Consider the following 15,068-nt stretch of genomic DNA (forward strand, 5'->3'; position numbering starts at 1 on the left):
CGAGTAATTAAGCAAAATGTTCATAAACATACCCTCCATACGATTAACATTACACTATACTTTGGAGGCTCATAACTCTGGTGGTTATATTAGAGATACGGTTATGTCCTTTGATTATGTAATAGTCATATTCCACCCCCCCCCCTCCCGTACTTCGTTAACATTTGCTCCATAGGACACTCCATATACGGGAAAAACCAGGAAAATTCAGGGAAGTATATGGGGAAAAACCTGGAAATCTCAGGGAAATTCGTTTTCCAAAAGTTGTATGAACCCTGTAATAAGCGTCGCCTGGTTTTAAGTCAAGAAGGGGAATTTGGCGTCAAAATTCTCCCTTTTTGGCGCGGGATTCTCTTGGCTGCTGCCGTGCCCGCCTACGCTAATTGGCCTTTGAATTTCCGGTCTTTTCTTGTGTATTTGTAATTTTTTTTTTCTTTCGTTCTTCTTCTACTTCTTCTGTTTCGTAAACTTGAGTAAAAAATAGTTAAAAAGTAATAAGTAATTTTTAAAGAAATAAGAGAAGGAAACCTACGCCCGCCGTTGCCCGCGTTTTTCTTGAGAAATTCCCGCCTTTTTCACCTCTTTAAAAGCGCGCGTGGAGGAAGGGGCCGAAAATAAGCAAAAAAAGGAAACCCAACTAAGGACTTTTTATCAATAAACTTCATCTAGTTGTAGTCTAGTCGACGCCAAACTCTTAATATTAAAACTTCTTAAAAGAAAAAAAAATTATAAAATAAAAAGAAAAGGACTTTAAGGGCTTGGAATGAAGTTGTTAAAAGTTGTTCTCTATTTAGTCTTTTATAGGGAAAATACTTGCTAAATGAGAGATATTTTGGTGGCGACAATTTGTTAAATTAAAACAAGCTGTTTTCTCTCCGGACATTATAAGAGTCCTTTTTGAAGAAATTTCATAGGTGTTTGTTTTATTGTTTTCACGAGGTCACGTGATGAACTTAACATGGGTGCCACGTGCTATTATGGTATAGCCTAAAGTGTCCTCTAACCTCTGTGAAATTAGACGTCTATAAGTCAAAATCAAAAACCCAGTCTATTAATTCGTTGGACCACTTTTTTAATTAAAATCCTAGAGCTTCTCTGGTCCCATGGACTACTATAATAATTAATAACTTAAATACATTGGTCCATGGGACAAGTTTAATTATTGAATATAATAGGGACCTTATTCACTGGTCCCAATGACTACTTAAATAAATTGGGTAAGGTTACTGGTCCATGGGACAAGTTTAATTATTGAAGATAATAGGGGACCCCTTAGTCTTGTTTCGAAGCCGGAATTCTATCATACATTATACTTGTAAATTAACCAATAAGGGACAAGTAAATGTGGCTTCGTATAGAAGCAAACGTTTCGTTTTCCATTTGGTAGGAAGTTAGCTTCGCTAGTTCCTTGGGGAATTTTTATGTTGCGAATATCTTTCTACACATTTTGACTGCAGGTTTCGATAGTGTTGTTGCTTGGTTATGATTCCCCCTTTGCCTTTAGGGCCTATCGTGTTTCTAGGGTGGTGTGGTGGTGGGTTTGGTATAGTTATTACTAAGCCTAAAGGCACACGAGTGACGGACGAGATACAAGCCCTCGGATTTTCTTTTGGGGGAATGGGAGGGTCAAATAAACCACGCACGTTTACCCCTCTTTCAGCTGGACGAGGGGTGCGAGTATCCTGCTGAATTGTTGAGGATGGTAAAGGAAAGGATGCGTGGATGGTGCTATAGCAATTTTACTTGGTGGACTGGTGCACTTTGCACGGTCTCTTAACTTAACTGAGGGGCTGAGAATGTTTTCGAGCCAACACGTGTGTGTGTTGTACCGTACGCTGTATTTAGGTTGTCAAGCGTTTATTCTGGGTATTAGTGGGGTTATGAGATTGTGAATGTTGTGGTAGTAGTGGGAGTGAGTGTGTCGTTTACAAATTAGGGTTAATGGTGGTACGAAGTTACTATTTTATTAAGGTTTATAAATTATATAAGGTTATAAATTAATGTTAGGCCAGGGATAGATTTAATTTTAGAAGTAGGAATGGAGAACGGAACAGTTGGTATTTACTTCAGTCCGACTCGTAGACCACCCAGTATAGAGCCCCTCCCTCCAATACGTAACGAAAAGTTTAAATCTTATTGGCTCACTTAAACTACGTTTTGATGACGTTACTGACGGGGACAGCGGAAAATACTAATTCCTCTTTACATCTGTCGCTATGACCCGACTAGTTTCTTTCATACCCCTCCGTCTCGTGGAAGGGGGTCCGGGACTTTGACACGCGCCCGCATTACTCTGTTCTCCATTCCTACTTCTAAAATTAAATCTATCCCTTTCCTTGAGTATTTTAAGTTAGGTTAGGCTTAATAATACGTCTGTTTCTATTGTTCCTTCAGGCGAGGAGCTAATCACTCACTTTAGTTTAGCACCTTAGAGATTATGCGTTACATTTGTTACTCTGAGTGACTTGCCCCTCGCCTTCAAGGGTTGCCACCGTTCAGGGAATTTGAACCTGGATATTTTTTGACAACCCTGTCTTTCCGTTTTACGGTTAGGCTTAACTTACAATCTTATTAGTTCTGCTTATTAATTATAAATTAAGTCTTAATTAAAAAGCAAGCGGAGGATTATAGTTTCGTGCTTTTGTTTTTTCTTCCTTTCTTGGCAGGAGGTTTTAATCGATTCAGCGCCGATTTCCCGGAATGGTGCGAATCTGGTTCGGATTCGGACAGTCCATTGGACGCGTCGCTTCTCGGCCTGGAAACCTTGCGTATCACTCCATCCAATTCTTCTCCGTCATCCTCATCGGCCACTTCTACGTCTAGCGGCAGCGAATCAGAGTGCGATAGCGGCGTACCCTTAGTCGTGGGTGGAAGAGGTTTAGGTGGTCCCGGAGGTGGTGGTCAAGGTGGTCTTGATCCGCCATTTCCCGTGGAAATCGTCCCCTACCTCTTCCTGGGTAACGCCGACAACGCCAGCGATTTTGGAGCCCTCGAGAGACACCATATTCAACACATATTGAACGTCACACCCGATCTGCCCAACGCTTTCGATAAAAAGGGACTCGGGATACGATATCTTCAGATACCAATTATGGATCATTGGTCCCAGAATTTGGCCGTCTTTTTTCCCCAAGCAATAGCGTTTATTGGTGAGTTTTTGGAAATATTGTTTTGTACTCTTATATAACTTTGGGTCTCTGGCACGTCTTGTTACTTGGGTATGTCTCCGAGGGGCCAATCAAGATAGTGTGAGTCTGTTGAATTGGCCCTTTCGATGTAACTTAGAGGGAAAGACGCTGGGTAAAACTTTGCCTTAATTCCATCTCGCTTTTTGACGCCTGCGCTAGTGCGCTGTAGTCCGGGCCGGAAATAAGCACAGGACGCTGGACATTGTCCAAATTTTTTTTAAAATGTTCCATAATTTTTTTAAAAACTAAGGGGGTCACTGGACAGTTTCACCAATGAATTTTCCGAAGTTTTGATAGCTTGACTATCGAGATACGACACTATTTTACCACACTCCAGTGGACAATGTCCTATAAAATTTTCAATTCAAACGGGGGGGTCACTGGACAATGTCCTATAAGGAATTTTTCTAATTTCCGCCCCTGGTTGTAGTCGTTTTGTATCACGAGAGTACATGCGCAGAGACTGATGGCAATGTATCAACCCCCTTGTACGTCCCGATACTGATTGTTGCCTACCCACTTTTTACGTCGTAAAGGCCTATTTAGAGGTTGAATTGCTAGATTCACAAATGACTGGCAACACTTGTCCGCACACCAGCTATTTAGTGAATAGCCCCTCGGGTATACCGCTACTTTTCTCATCTTTGCGTCTTTGATTGTTGGGCTTCCTTTGGGTTAGGCGCTATTATTACCACCAACTCTATATCGAGACTATAGTCGAGAATCTTTAGACCGTACCAATTGCAATGGTTAGCCGTATCAATGTGTCGCTTCTACTTTGAAATTAGTTTTCTTGGCGAGGAACTCTGGGGGTGGGATGATTTTCTTTTGGGGTAATAATGCTCGTCCGGTGTCCGACCCTCTCTTCTTGTTCGTCTCTTTCGGATGGCGCCTTTTTATATTTTCCGGATATCCGGTTTTTATCGCGTGTTTTTCTTCTACCGCTACACGGATGTTCTCTCTCCTCTCTCCCAAGTATTTGATACTTAAGGTCTCTTAAGAAAACGTTTTTTTAAGAGCTAGGCAAGGCTTTAATTGAAAGTTGAATCAATTTGTGTCGCGGTTTCTTTCTTTTTTTGGCTGCAGTTTTAAATTTTATTTTAAAGGGAAAGTAAAGTGGCCAGACAATTTTTTTATTTTGGGAACACCATGAATCCAAATTCACCAAAAAAAGAGAAGGGATAGATTTAATTTGAGAAGTAGGAATGGAGAACAGAGTAATCTGGGCGCGCGTCAAAGTCCCGGACCCCCTTCCACGGGAAGTGAGGGGTTATGAAAGAAGAGGCGGGTCATAGCGACAGAGGTAAAAAGGAATTACGGGTATTTTTCTCCGTCCCCGTCAGCAACGTCATCAAAACGTAGTTTAAGTGAGCCAATAAGATAATTTAAACTTTTCGTTACGTGTTGGAGGGAGGGAGGGAGGGGCTCTATACTGGGTGATCTATGAGTCGGACTGAATTAAATGCTAACCGTTCTCCATTCGTACTTCTAAAATTAAATCTATCCCTGATAGGACCGAAGTACAGTGGGATGGTTCTATTTGAAATCAATTTTGAGTCTAAAATGTTGTAACTTCTATGGCCATTTTGACCTAACAAGGCCAGCGTTTAGAGTGTTTTACGGATGACCCCTTAATTAAATTAACATGCCATATCAATTTCTCACTTAAATTTAAGGGGTAATCCATAAAACACTCCATTCATTACTTTAAGGTTTCCTTTGGTCAAAATCGGTCATAGAAATTACTTTTCGACTCTCAAAAATTGGTTTCCCTTTGAACCATACCATTGTACTTCGGTGTTACCCTTTTTTGAGACACCCTGTATTGGTAAAATAACACCAAAATGTCATTATTTATAAAACCAAGGCAAGGAAATTTTTTCTTCTTAAATGCATGCTAAAGGCGAATTCCCATCCTTGCTCTTGATGTGGGGGTTAATTTATTTTTAGTGTCTTACCTCTCGTATTTTTATGGCGATTTAGAAAATTAGAATTGTCGGTCTAGAGGCATTATTTTTTTTTTTTTTTTTTTTTTTAAATCTCAATTTCCGCCAAGCCTTGTTTCGCCTAGGGACCATATTTTTATCCCAGACCGAAAGAAGGCGAAAAAAATTAAAAGAATCTGTAAATTATTTTCTTCATTGAATTTAGCAATGGCCAGGGTTCATACAAACCTGGAAAAATCAGGGAAATAGTTGACAAAAACCTCAGCGAAAATTCCGTGAAATTTAGAAATTTTTAGTAAAATTCAGGGAAATTTGCGTCAAACAGGGGCCGAGTAATTAAGCAAAATGTTCATAAACACACCCCCTCCATAGGATTAACATTACACTATACTTTGGAGGCTCATAACTGTGGTTATATTAGAGATACGGGGATGTCCTTTGATTATGTAATAGTCATATTTGCCCCCCCTCCTCCTTCGTTAACATTTGCTCCATAGGATACGGGAAAAACCTGGAAAATTCAGGGAAGTATATGGGGAAAAACCTGGAAATCTTAGGGAAACTTGTTTTCCAAAAGTTGTATGAACCCTGAGTTATGGCGCGGCGTTGGGGTTGGGTTCGGGTTTTTGAAGTTTTGTATGGGGCGCCAAACAGGACAAAATTCGTCCAAATAACTGGTATATATTAGTCGAAATCTGATATATATTAGTCGAAATCTGATATATATTAGTCGAAATCTGATATATATTAGTCGAAATCTTATATATATTAGTCGAAATATTATATATATTAGTCGAAATCCGATATATATTAGTCGAAATCTGATATATATTAGTCGAAATCTGATATATATTAGTCGAAATCTGATATATATTAGTCGAAATCTGATATATATTAGTCGAAATCTGATATATATTAGTCGAAATCAGATATATATTAGTCGAAATCTGATATATATTAGTCGAAATCTAATATATATTATAGTCTGGAGAATTAGCAAAAATCATGCACTTTGTGAAGAAAGCACGAAACATTGCACAGTGATAAATAAAGGCATTTCAAGATTAGAGCCAACCTCTAGCTCACCTGTCACATTTGTGACAAGCTTTCAAAAGTCCCCTAACGACATATATATTTGAATTCTGAAATTTATGAAGCTCCCTAAACTTCGTTGCAATGGGAAATACGTCCAGCCGGGACTCGCTAAGGGCATTTCCATGGGGGCCGTCTGTAAAGCGAAAACATACGCAATTATGCAGTCTTAAAGGATATAATATTTTTTTTAAAGCAATGGAATTATTTAAATATAGAGAACGCACACAATTTTAGTTTTAACACTTAAAAGAGACAAAGTTCAATGCAATTTAAGTAGCGCTATTTGAATATATTTCTTTTTAATTTATTGTGTTCTTCAAATTATTTTTCACACCCGGCACATTTTCGAAGTGCGGTGCAAGGTAAATTTGCTTTGACACATTGCATTTGCCATGTAAACCTTTAAGACACCCACTTTTAACCATTTCGCGACAAGTTTCTGCCGCTTGCGGCATTGTCAGCCATATTGGGTGCCATTCTATGGTACTATCAGGTTGTACCAGTTTGGTCAAGTTAGACGCGTCCGATAAATACGGCTGTTTTACCAATGTCCGCCCCCAAATGTCACTCTAAGCGTGTGTTGTAACTACGCGGTGCCAGTCATCCTCTCTCTCATACCACCTCACATTTTAACGCAAAAGGAGAGAAAACCGCATGGTCAACTTGCAAAGCATTCGATGCCTTACAAACCAAATTTAGAAGTCCTTCTAAAACAGTCGTTAAAGAATTTCTACCAACTATAGAGAGATTTGAAATTATGTATGATCTTTGTAGTTCTGACGATGTAGTCAACCAAGAAAAAAATCTTTATTCACGCAAAGCATTGTGACATTGAAAACATACCACCTACTGAAGACGCGTTGTTACAACACATGTTTCGAGGGTGACACATTTGGGGGCGAACATTGGTAAAGCAGCCGGACCAAACTGGCACAACCTCATAGTACGGTAGAATGGCAACCAAAATGGTTGACAATGCCACCAGCGACAGAAGCTTGTCGGGAAATAGTTAAATGTGGGTGCCTAAAAGGTTGACATGGTAAATTCAAATGTGTCAAAGCAAATTTACCTTGCAACGCACTTTGAAAACTTGACGGGTGTGTAAAATAATTTTAAGAACACAATAAATTAAAAAGAAAAATATTCAAATAGCGCTTCTTAAATTGCATTTATCGTTGTCTCTTTTAAGTGTTAAAACCAAAATTGTGTACGTTCTTTATATTTTAAACAGTTCCATTGTTTTAAAAACATATAATATCCTTTAAGACTGCATAAATTGCGTATGTTTTCGTTAGCGAGTCCCGGCTGGAGCTGGACGCCTTTCGCTCTGCAACGAAGTTTAGGGAACTTCATAAATTTCAGAATTCAAATATATATGTCGTTAGGGGACTTTTAAAAGCTTGTCACAAATGTCACAGATGAGTTAGAGGTGAGCTCTAATCAAAATTAAGTAGAAATACCCTTATTTATCACTATGCAAAGTTTCATGCTTTCTTCACAACTATAATATATATCAGATTTCGACTAATATATATCAGATTTCGACTAATATATATCAGATTTCGACTAATATATATCAGATTTCGACTAATATATATCAGATATCGACTAATATATATCAGATTTCGACTAATATATATAAGATTTCGACTAATATATATAAGATTTCGACTAATATATATCAGATTTCGACTAATATATATCGGATTTCGACTAATATATATCGGATTTCGACTAATATATATCAGATTTCGACTAATATATATATCGGATTTCGACTAATATAGATCAGATTTCGACTAATATATATCAGATTTCGACTAATATATAACAGATTTCGACTAATATATATCACTTTTCGACTAATATATATATCACTTTTCGACTAATATATATCACTTTTCGACTAATATATATCACTTTTCGACTAATATATACAACTTTTCGACTAATATATATCACTTTTCGACTAATATATATCACTTTTCGACTAATATATATCAGAGTTCGACTGATATATATCAGTAAAGTGTACGAATTTTGTCCGGTTTGGCGCCCCATAGTTTTGAGTGGTTTGTGTCTCGACCTACGACGGGGAAAAAGAAAAGGAGCCGCGACGCCAGACCATTCACAAATTTCTTATTTCTTTTCCCATAATTCCATTCAAGGATATCTAGCTAGTAGCCTAGTACTAAAATTTAGTGAAACCGCCCACCCTTCACTAGCTCACTCGCTCGCGCCAAGTTTTTTTATCGAAATAAGAGAATTAAGGGTTTGGTTTATTTTTAATCATTTTTATTAATGATTCTATCACGAGGTACAAAGTAGTCTGTTAATGTTGTTGGTAAAGGAGTCTGTCTGTCTGTGAAAACAACTTTTAATTTCACGGAAATGATCTTCAAAGGTGTTTTCACAAAAAAGTATTACAATGTTTTTGAAGGCGCATTGTAATTTAACGAACAGCGTTGCTAGATTTTGAAACCGGAATTATAGTACCGAGACTCAAAAATTATGGTTTTTTTGGTAAAATTCTGGTACGCACCATTTTAGGCGGGAAAATTTGAAATTTTGGGCGGGAAATTGAATTTTTGGGCTGGAAATGTTAAATTTTAGGCGGGAAATTTGAATTAATGTCTTTCAAGCAAAGTTTACGGCTAATACGATTTTATATCTTTTAAATACATAAATTTGAATATATGTTAAATATATTTAAATTTGTATATTACTCTTATAAGTTTTTTATATATAAAAAAATATTTTAAATCCTATTAATTTAATATAAACTTAATATAAAACATGAAATTAATAATGATAATAATGTAAACTTGGACGTATGTAGTTCCCCTTTTCCCGCCATTGCGGCCATTCCAACACGTTGCCGTAACCCCGTACCGGACAATAGTAAAGTTGGGCCTACCGACGCCTACACCCACTCACTCGATCACGAAAAGACGAAAACTACCCCAAGGCGCGCGCCCGTATACACGTTTGAGTGAGGCAGTGAGCTGTGCTTAAGAGCTCGTTCAACTTTCTTCATCGCAAAAACCGAAAAAATCAAAATAAGATGGCCATGATGATTTTTGAGAAGTCCCAAAAAAATATTTTGAAATTATTGTCAAATATGGTACACTTTGGTGAAATTATGGTACAAAAGCGTACCATATAGTACGCTAACGAAATTATGGTACAGCGATAAATTAAACTCGAAATTATTGTAAAGTACCATAATTATGGTACGTCTGGCAACGCTGTTAACGAAGTTTCACAAAGTATTTTCCAATGTTATTGTAGTTTAAGGTGTCTCATAAGTTTATAAGATATGTTCCTACCATAAGTATGACACTACCTATATACTTCGTAATGCTACTGCGAGACTTACAGCTCGAGCTATAGTTCTAGCAGAACGACAAGCTAGAATTGAAGCAGTTTAGTTTTGCAGGACTTCCATCTAGGTCCTATTTAGTCTGCATTACTAAGCCTTTGACAGCGCCAAAAACCAGGCCTCCCTCGCTTTACCTCGAATCTATGACCTTACCTCACTCACTTCATGACAAGCTCCAGTTTCTAAGTTACCAGTGACAAACTTATGGAGGAACATATCTTATGAACTTATGGTGTCTTCACACGAAGAAGTATATGCCCCTCAGCTTGTGAAGGCATATTTGTAACTAAATGGGCCCCGTATAGGAAGTAAGGCTTATTTAGCGATAGGAAATTCATCCTCCCTACTTCCGTTTTACCAGACGGATAGGATATATAAATAATCGCAATAACTACCGCGGAATAGACCGGAAGTTGTAATATATATTTCAGACTAAACTATAGATGTTTGCCACTGTAATGTTATTAAATTTATTATAAAAAGTTAGGCTTAGGGAGATATTGTTGCTTATATACAGGGTGTTTCTGATAAGACGGGCATAAATTAAATGGGATGTTCTTTGTACTAACGATTTTGAGTCGAAAATGTAACTTCTGTGACAGTTTGTTTGACCCTAAGATACACCGTTTTTAAGTTATGTTTGGATGGTGTATTTTACGGATGGCCCCTTAAATTTAATTAAGAAACTGATTAAGACAATGATTTCTAATTTAATTAAAGGGTAATTTTCCCTAAAACACTCATCAAATAATAACTCGAAAACAGTGCCCCTTGTGGCAAAATGGAGATAGAAGTTACATCAAGGATAGATTTAATTTTAGAAGTAGGAATGGAGAACAGTTAGTATTTACTTCAGTCCGACTCATAGCCCACCCAGTATAGAGCCCCTCCCTCCAACACGCAACGATAAGTTTAAATTATCTTATTGGCTCACTTAAACTACGTTTTGATGACGTTGCAGACGGGCACGGCGAAAAATACGTAATTCCTTTTTACCTCTGTCGCTATGACCCGCCTCTTCTTTCATTCCCTTCCGTCCTTTCCTTTCCAGGGACTTTGACGCGCGCCCAGATTACTCTGTTCTCCATTCCTACTTCTAAAATGAAATCTATCCCTGGTTACATTTTCGACTCGAAATTGTTCGTCCAATTTACATCCCCTTTAATTTATGGCATCCATACTTATCACAAACACCCTGTATAAAAGCGCTGTTTTGTTTTTACCCCTAAAAATCATTTAGATATAAATCTACACGTGTAAATGTTCTTTGACCTCGCCGAGGTCATAGATACCAAAATTGTCAAATCAAGTATTTATAGAGAGATCATATGTTTAATGTTTGTGTTAATGTAAAGAGAGATAGAGATATTTGAAATATTTTTCTCACGTTCGACGCACCCTAAAATTCAAACAGGTGTTGTTAGCTTGTAGTATATAGTATAAGCATATACATTAATACGTCACATGATGCTCGTCACGGGCTACAAGACGATCACCCTTAGCTGTTAGGGAAAAAAAATTCCCCATATTTGAACCCCCAACAGAGCGTTGAACGAATCGCTAATTACAAAATATAGAAAATTACACATGAATTTATTACAAACATCTCTTGAATCTTAAAGGCCGACTTTCATCGAAAATAGTTCTAGCGAACTGAAAACCGAACATCGAGTATAACAATGGAGCGACCGTGCCGATTTTCGAATCCCCGCTGGGGTAAAATATGGAAGGGTTCTAGCTAACTTTAGCCTACCATCTCGCTTTTTAGCGCCTGCGCCTCGGTCTTTATCAAGACTACAGACGTAAGGCAATGAAGCAACCCCCTTGTACGTTCCGATCCTGAGGGTTGCCTATCCCCTTATTTACGTCGGGAAGGTCTATATAGCGTCAAATTTAGTAACTTATCTTATCTAAAAAGGACCATATATTTCACCATTTAACCGTTGCCTACGCTAAGGCAACGATTTAACAATACTACAAGTGTTCGATCTCTTTTAACTTATAAGATCAAGTTTCCTCGAAGCTTCCTAATTGTCACGAGGGAATTGCAGGTGCAATAAAACTAGAGCCCCGCCCCAAAGTTGGCTTTTAGCAAGCTCTAAAAAAAGGAAGGACCTTTCCTCCTTCACATTTCTGTTATAAAACGAAGCCCCTTATTTTTGGGGGGCAATTTTTAACCCCCAAAAAAGGGAATAGACCATTTCTATGTAACTAAGAGGGAAAGTTTCACTTTTTAGTCAACTTAACAATAAGGTATCTTTTCGAATCGGTTTATAACAATTATATCCCAATATTCACGTTATTATTTATTAAATTCATCTTGTAAGTTTTGTAATTTATATAATCAACGAAAGGGAACCAGATTGGCCTTTTTTTTGGAATTGAAACAAGCATGTCATACATGTTTTTAAAAAAAAAACAAATTTTGATGGCGGTGGTGTATTACGCGGCATTTTTTAGTTTTTCTTGTTTTATTCAGTTCTAAACTTGTAAAAGCAGATATATATATATTCTTTTAAGTTATATTATAATTAAACAGGTACATTAGAAAGATACCTTAATGACAAGTGGTTTTTTTATTATATATATGTATCTTTTTTTTAATGATTCGGATATTTTGACGATGACGCGTACGATGTCATTGAAGTGATTGAATTCCGGTTTGTCCCCCAGGGATTTAATGGGCTTATATCGGGTTTTTAAATGTTTTTAAAATTAATACCTCCGGCGGTAATTAATGGATTATGGTGGCGCTTATGAGTCTGTGATCGTAATCTATTTTTCTCTTTATTTAAGTTTTATTTTTTTTTTAAATTTTTCCTTTTTTGGTAATTTGTTTTTTTTGATAAGTTTGGGGTATGTTTAGTTGGTTATAACTTAACTTCTATGTTAGGTAGAAAGAATTTGATAGTACCCTCATAAATGTCTAATTTGATAGAGTAATAGCACCGAGTTTCATGGCCCTGGAACTTCATATGAAATCACTGCAATGTTTTGAAGTTTTTCATGTTTTATTTTAACTTCACTTCTATGTAAGATGCTGATAATTTGAAAGTACCATGGCAAACTAGACGTTTGATAGAGTAATAGGCTAGCTGCTATAGCACCGAGTTTCATGATCCTCTTACTTCTGATAAAACCCCTGTAATATTTTAAATTTTTTTTCCAATATATGTTTTTCTTTGTTTACCCTTTGTTCAAGAAGCTAGTCTTATCTTTAATTGGTTATTACTTCACTTTTATGCTAGGTAGAGACAATTTGAAAGTCCCATGACAAAGTAGACATTTGATAGAGTAATAGCACCCATTTTCATGATCCTCGCATTTAAAATAAAATCCTTGTAACATTTGTAAGTTTTCAAACTAATTTACTTCGTTTACCCTTTCTTCAAGAAATGAGACTTATCTATAATGGCTTATAACATTACTTCTATGTTAGGTAGAGACATTTAATAGAGTAATAGCACCGAGTTTCATGATCCTCGCATTTAAAATAAAATCCCTGTAATATTTCGAAGTGTTTCAAACATTTCTTTGTTTACCCAACTTCCTTTCCAAAACATAGACACGTTCGTCATTGATTTTGATCTGATGATAAAACTGCGTAGACTTTGAAATCTAATATCCAAAGTACGAAAAATGCCCCCCTAACTCTTACATCAAAAATTCATAATTTTAGAAATATATATTAAAATTTAAAATGGATTATAATAGATTTATCATTTAAAATTAAAACTTATTTTAGTTGTTTAATTTGTCATTGACGTTTAACCTTCTGTCGACTTCGGGGATTAAGTCAAAACGGTACCCTAGTAACTAATAAGTGACCCCGTTTTAGGTGTTACGAGTTTGGTGAGAGTAATGGACCTTTTTAATGAAAAAGGTGGAGAAAATTAATGATATTTTATATAGGGTCGATTTTCGTCGCACGTGTTTCAAGATGAAGTACATTCCTTCTAGCAATGAATCAAAGAATTACTTTTACTCTATAGACTATTTTCTTTGAATCGAAGTGCGAATTTCCTGCCCAAGCTTTTCAAATATAGACTCCCCCTACCAAGGGTTACACACCAGTCGAGGGGTCCGACATTCCACCCAAAAAAAGCGTACCAGATTTTGAGATTTTGCTAAAGATTTCGTGATTTCTTCTTTGATATCATGATTTTGCTAAAGATTTCGCGATTTCTTCTTTGATATCGTGATTTTGCCAAAGATTTCGCGATTTCTTCTTTGATATCGTGATTTTGCCAAAGATTTCCCAATTTTTCTTTGATATCGTGATTTTGCCAAAGATTTTGCGATTTCTTCCAAAGATTTCGCGATTTCCTCTTCTTTGATATCGTGATTTTGCCAAAGATTTTACGATTTCTTCCAAAGATTTCGCGATTTCCTCTTCTTTGATATCGTGATTTTTGCCAAAGATTTGCGATTTCTTCCAAAGATATCGCGATTTCCTCTTTGATATCGTGATTTTTGCCAAAGATTTGCGATTTCTTCCAAAGATATCGCGATTTCCTCTTTGATATCGTGATTTTGCCAAATATTTCGCGGTTTCGCCAAAGATTAAGGAATTCCCTCTTTGATATCGTAATTTCGTGATATCTTCAAAGATTTTGTGTGAAACATTTCGCTAGAAACGTACGGGATTTCGCGTAACTGTGGGACCCCTCGTACCCAGTAGCTTCGCCGTTTTGAAAGAGTCCATCATAGACCGGACGAGGGAGCAAAAGATATTCTTCAGACCGTAGGGGTGAGATGGGGTGAGGACCTAGAGGGGTGTTTGAGCTTGGTGTAATGCTTACCAGCTGGAGGAAAGAATTTTTCTTTTTTTTCTCGCTTCCTCTCCCTCTCTCTCCTCCTTCAAGGAGATACAATGGACTCCGGGACATTTTGAACAATTTTCCCACGGTCCGGGTACTATAGTCTGATATGGTAGAAAGTACTTAGGGAGTTAGGAATACGAAAAAAATGTACACCTGGTCGCCAAAAAGAAATATTTCTATTCCAAACGAAACGGACCCTGCCTGTCCTCTGGTTTGGTAGTAGTTCCTGCTTTGAAAGACTGCTTAGTTGGTTCCTTCTCGTGGGTGGTGTGGGTGGGTTTGAGCCAAGATATTAAGTTTTTTTGTATTGTTGTTTATTATTAAATCTCCCAGAAGCCAAAGAATTTCTTTTCTTACTTACTCACGTCTATGATCATAAGTTTATAAGATATGTTCTTTCCATAAGTTTTGTCACTGGTTACAAACTGGAGCTTGTCATGAAGTGAGGGAGGTAGGTCGTAGATTCGAGGTAAAGCGAGCGACGCCTGGTTTTGGCGCTGTCAAAGGCTTACGACAGACTAAATAGGAACTTAGATGGACTGCAAAACTAACCACCGAGTGTAGTACTTCAATTCTCGCTTGTCGTTCTGATAGAACTTTAGCTCGAGCTGTAAGTCTCTCAGTAGCATTGCGA

The 15,068-nt window shown here is 37.2% G+C and overlaps 1 protein-coding gene across 3 annotated transcripts in view; it reads left to right on the forward strand.

The window, feature by feature from the left end:
• LOC149691566 (dual specificity protein phosphatase 6-like) overlaps positions 1-15,068 on the forward strand; it is a 30,130-nt gene that overhangs the window by 11,704 nt on the left and 3,358 nt on the right. For 2 of the 3 annotated variants that reach the window (XM_089868912.1, XM_089868911.1), the window contains exon 3: positions 2,667-3,149. In XM_089868912.1, coding sequence (XP_089725038.1) covers positions 2,667-3,149 — 483 coding nt within the window. The remainder of the gene's footprint in view (positions 1-2,666; positions 3,150-15,068) is intronic. The other variant, XM_089868913.1, reaches the window with a different exon arrangement.

Source organism: Phalangium opilio, unplaced genomic scaffold (genome assembly GCF_054372755.1).
Source record: "Phalangium opilio isolate 3A_F unplaced genomic scaffold, DU_Popi_V2 ptg000025l_1, whole genome shotgun sequence".
In the NCBI taxonomy this organism is placed as follows: Eukaryota; Metazoa; Arthropoda; class Arachnida; order Opiliones; family Phalangiidae; genus Phalangium; species Phalangium opilio.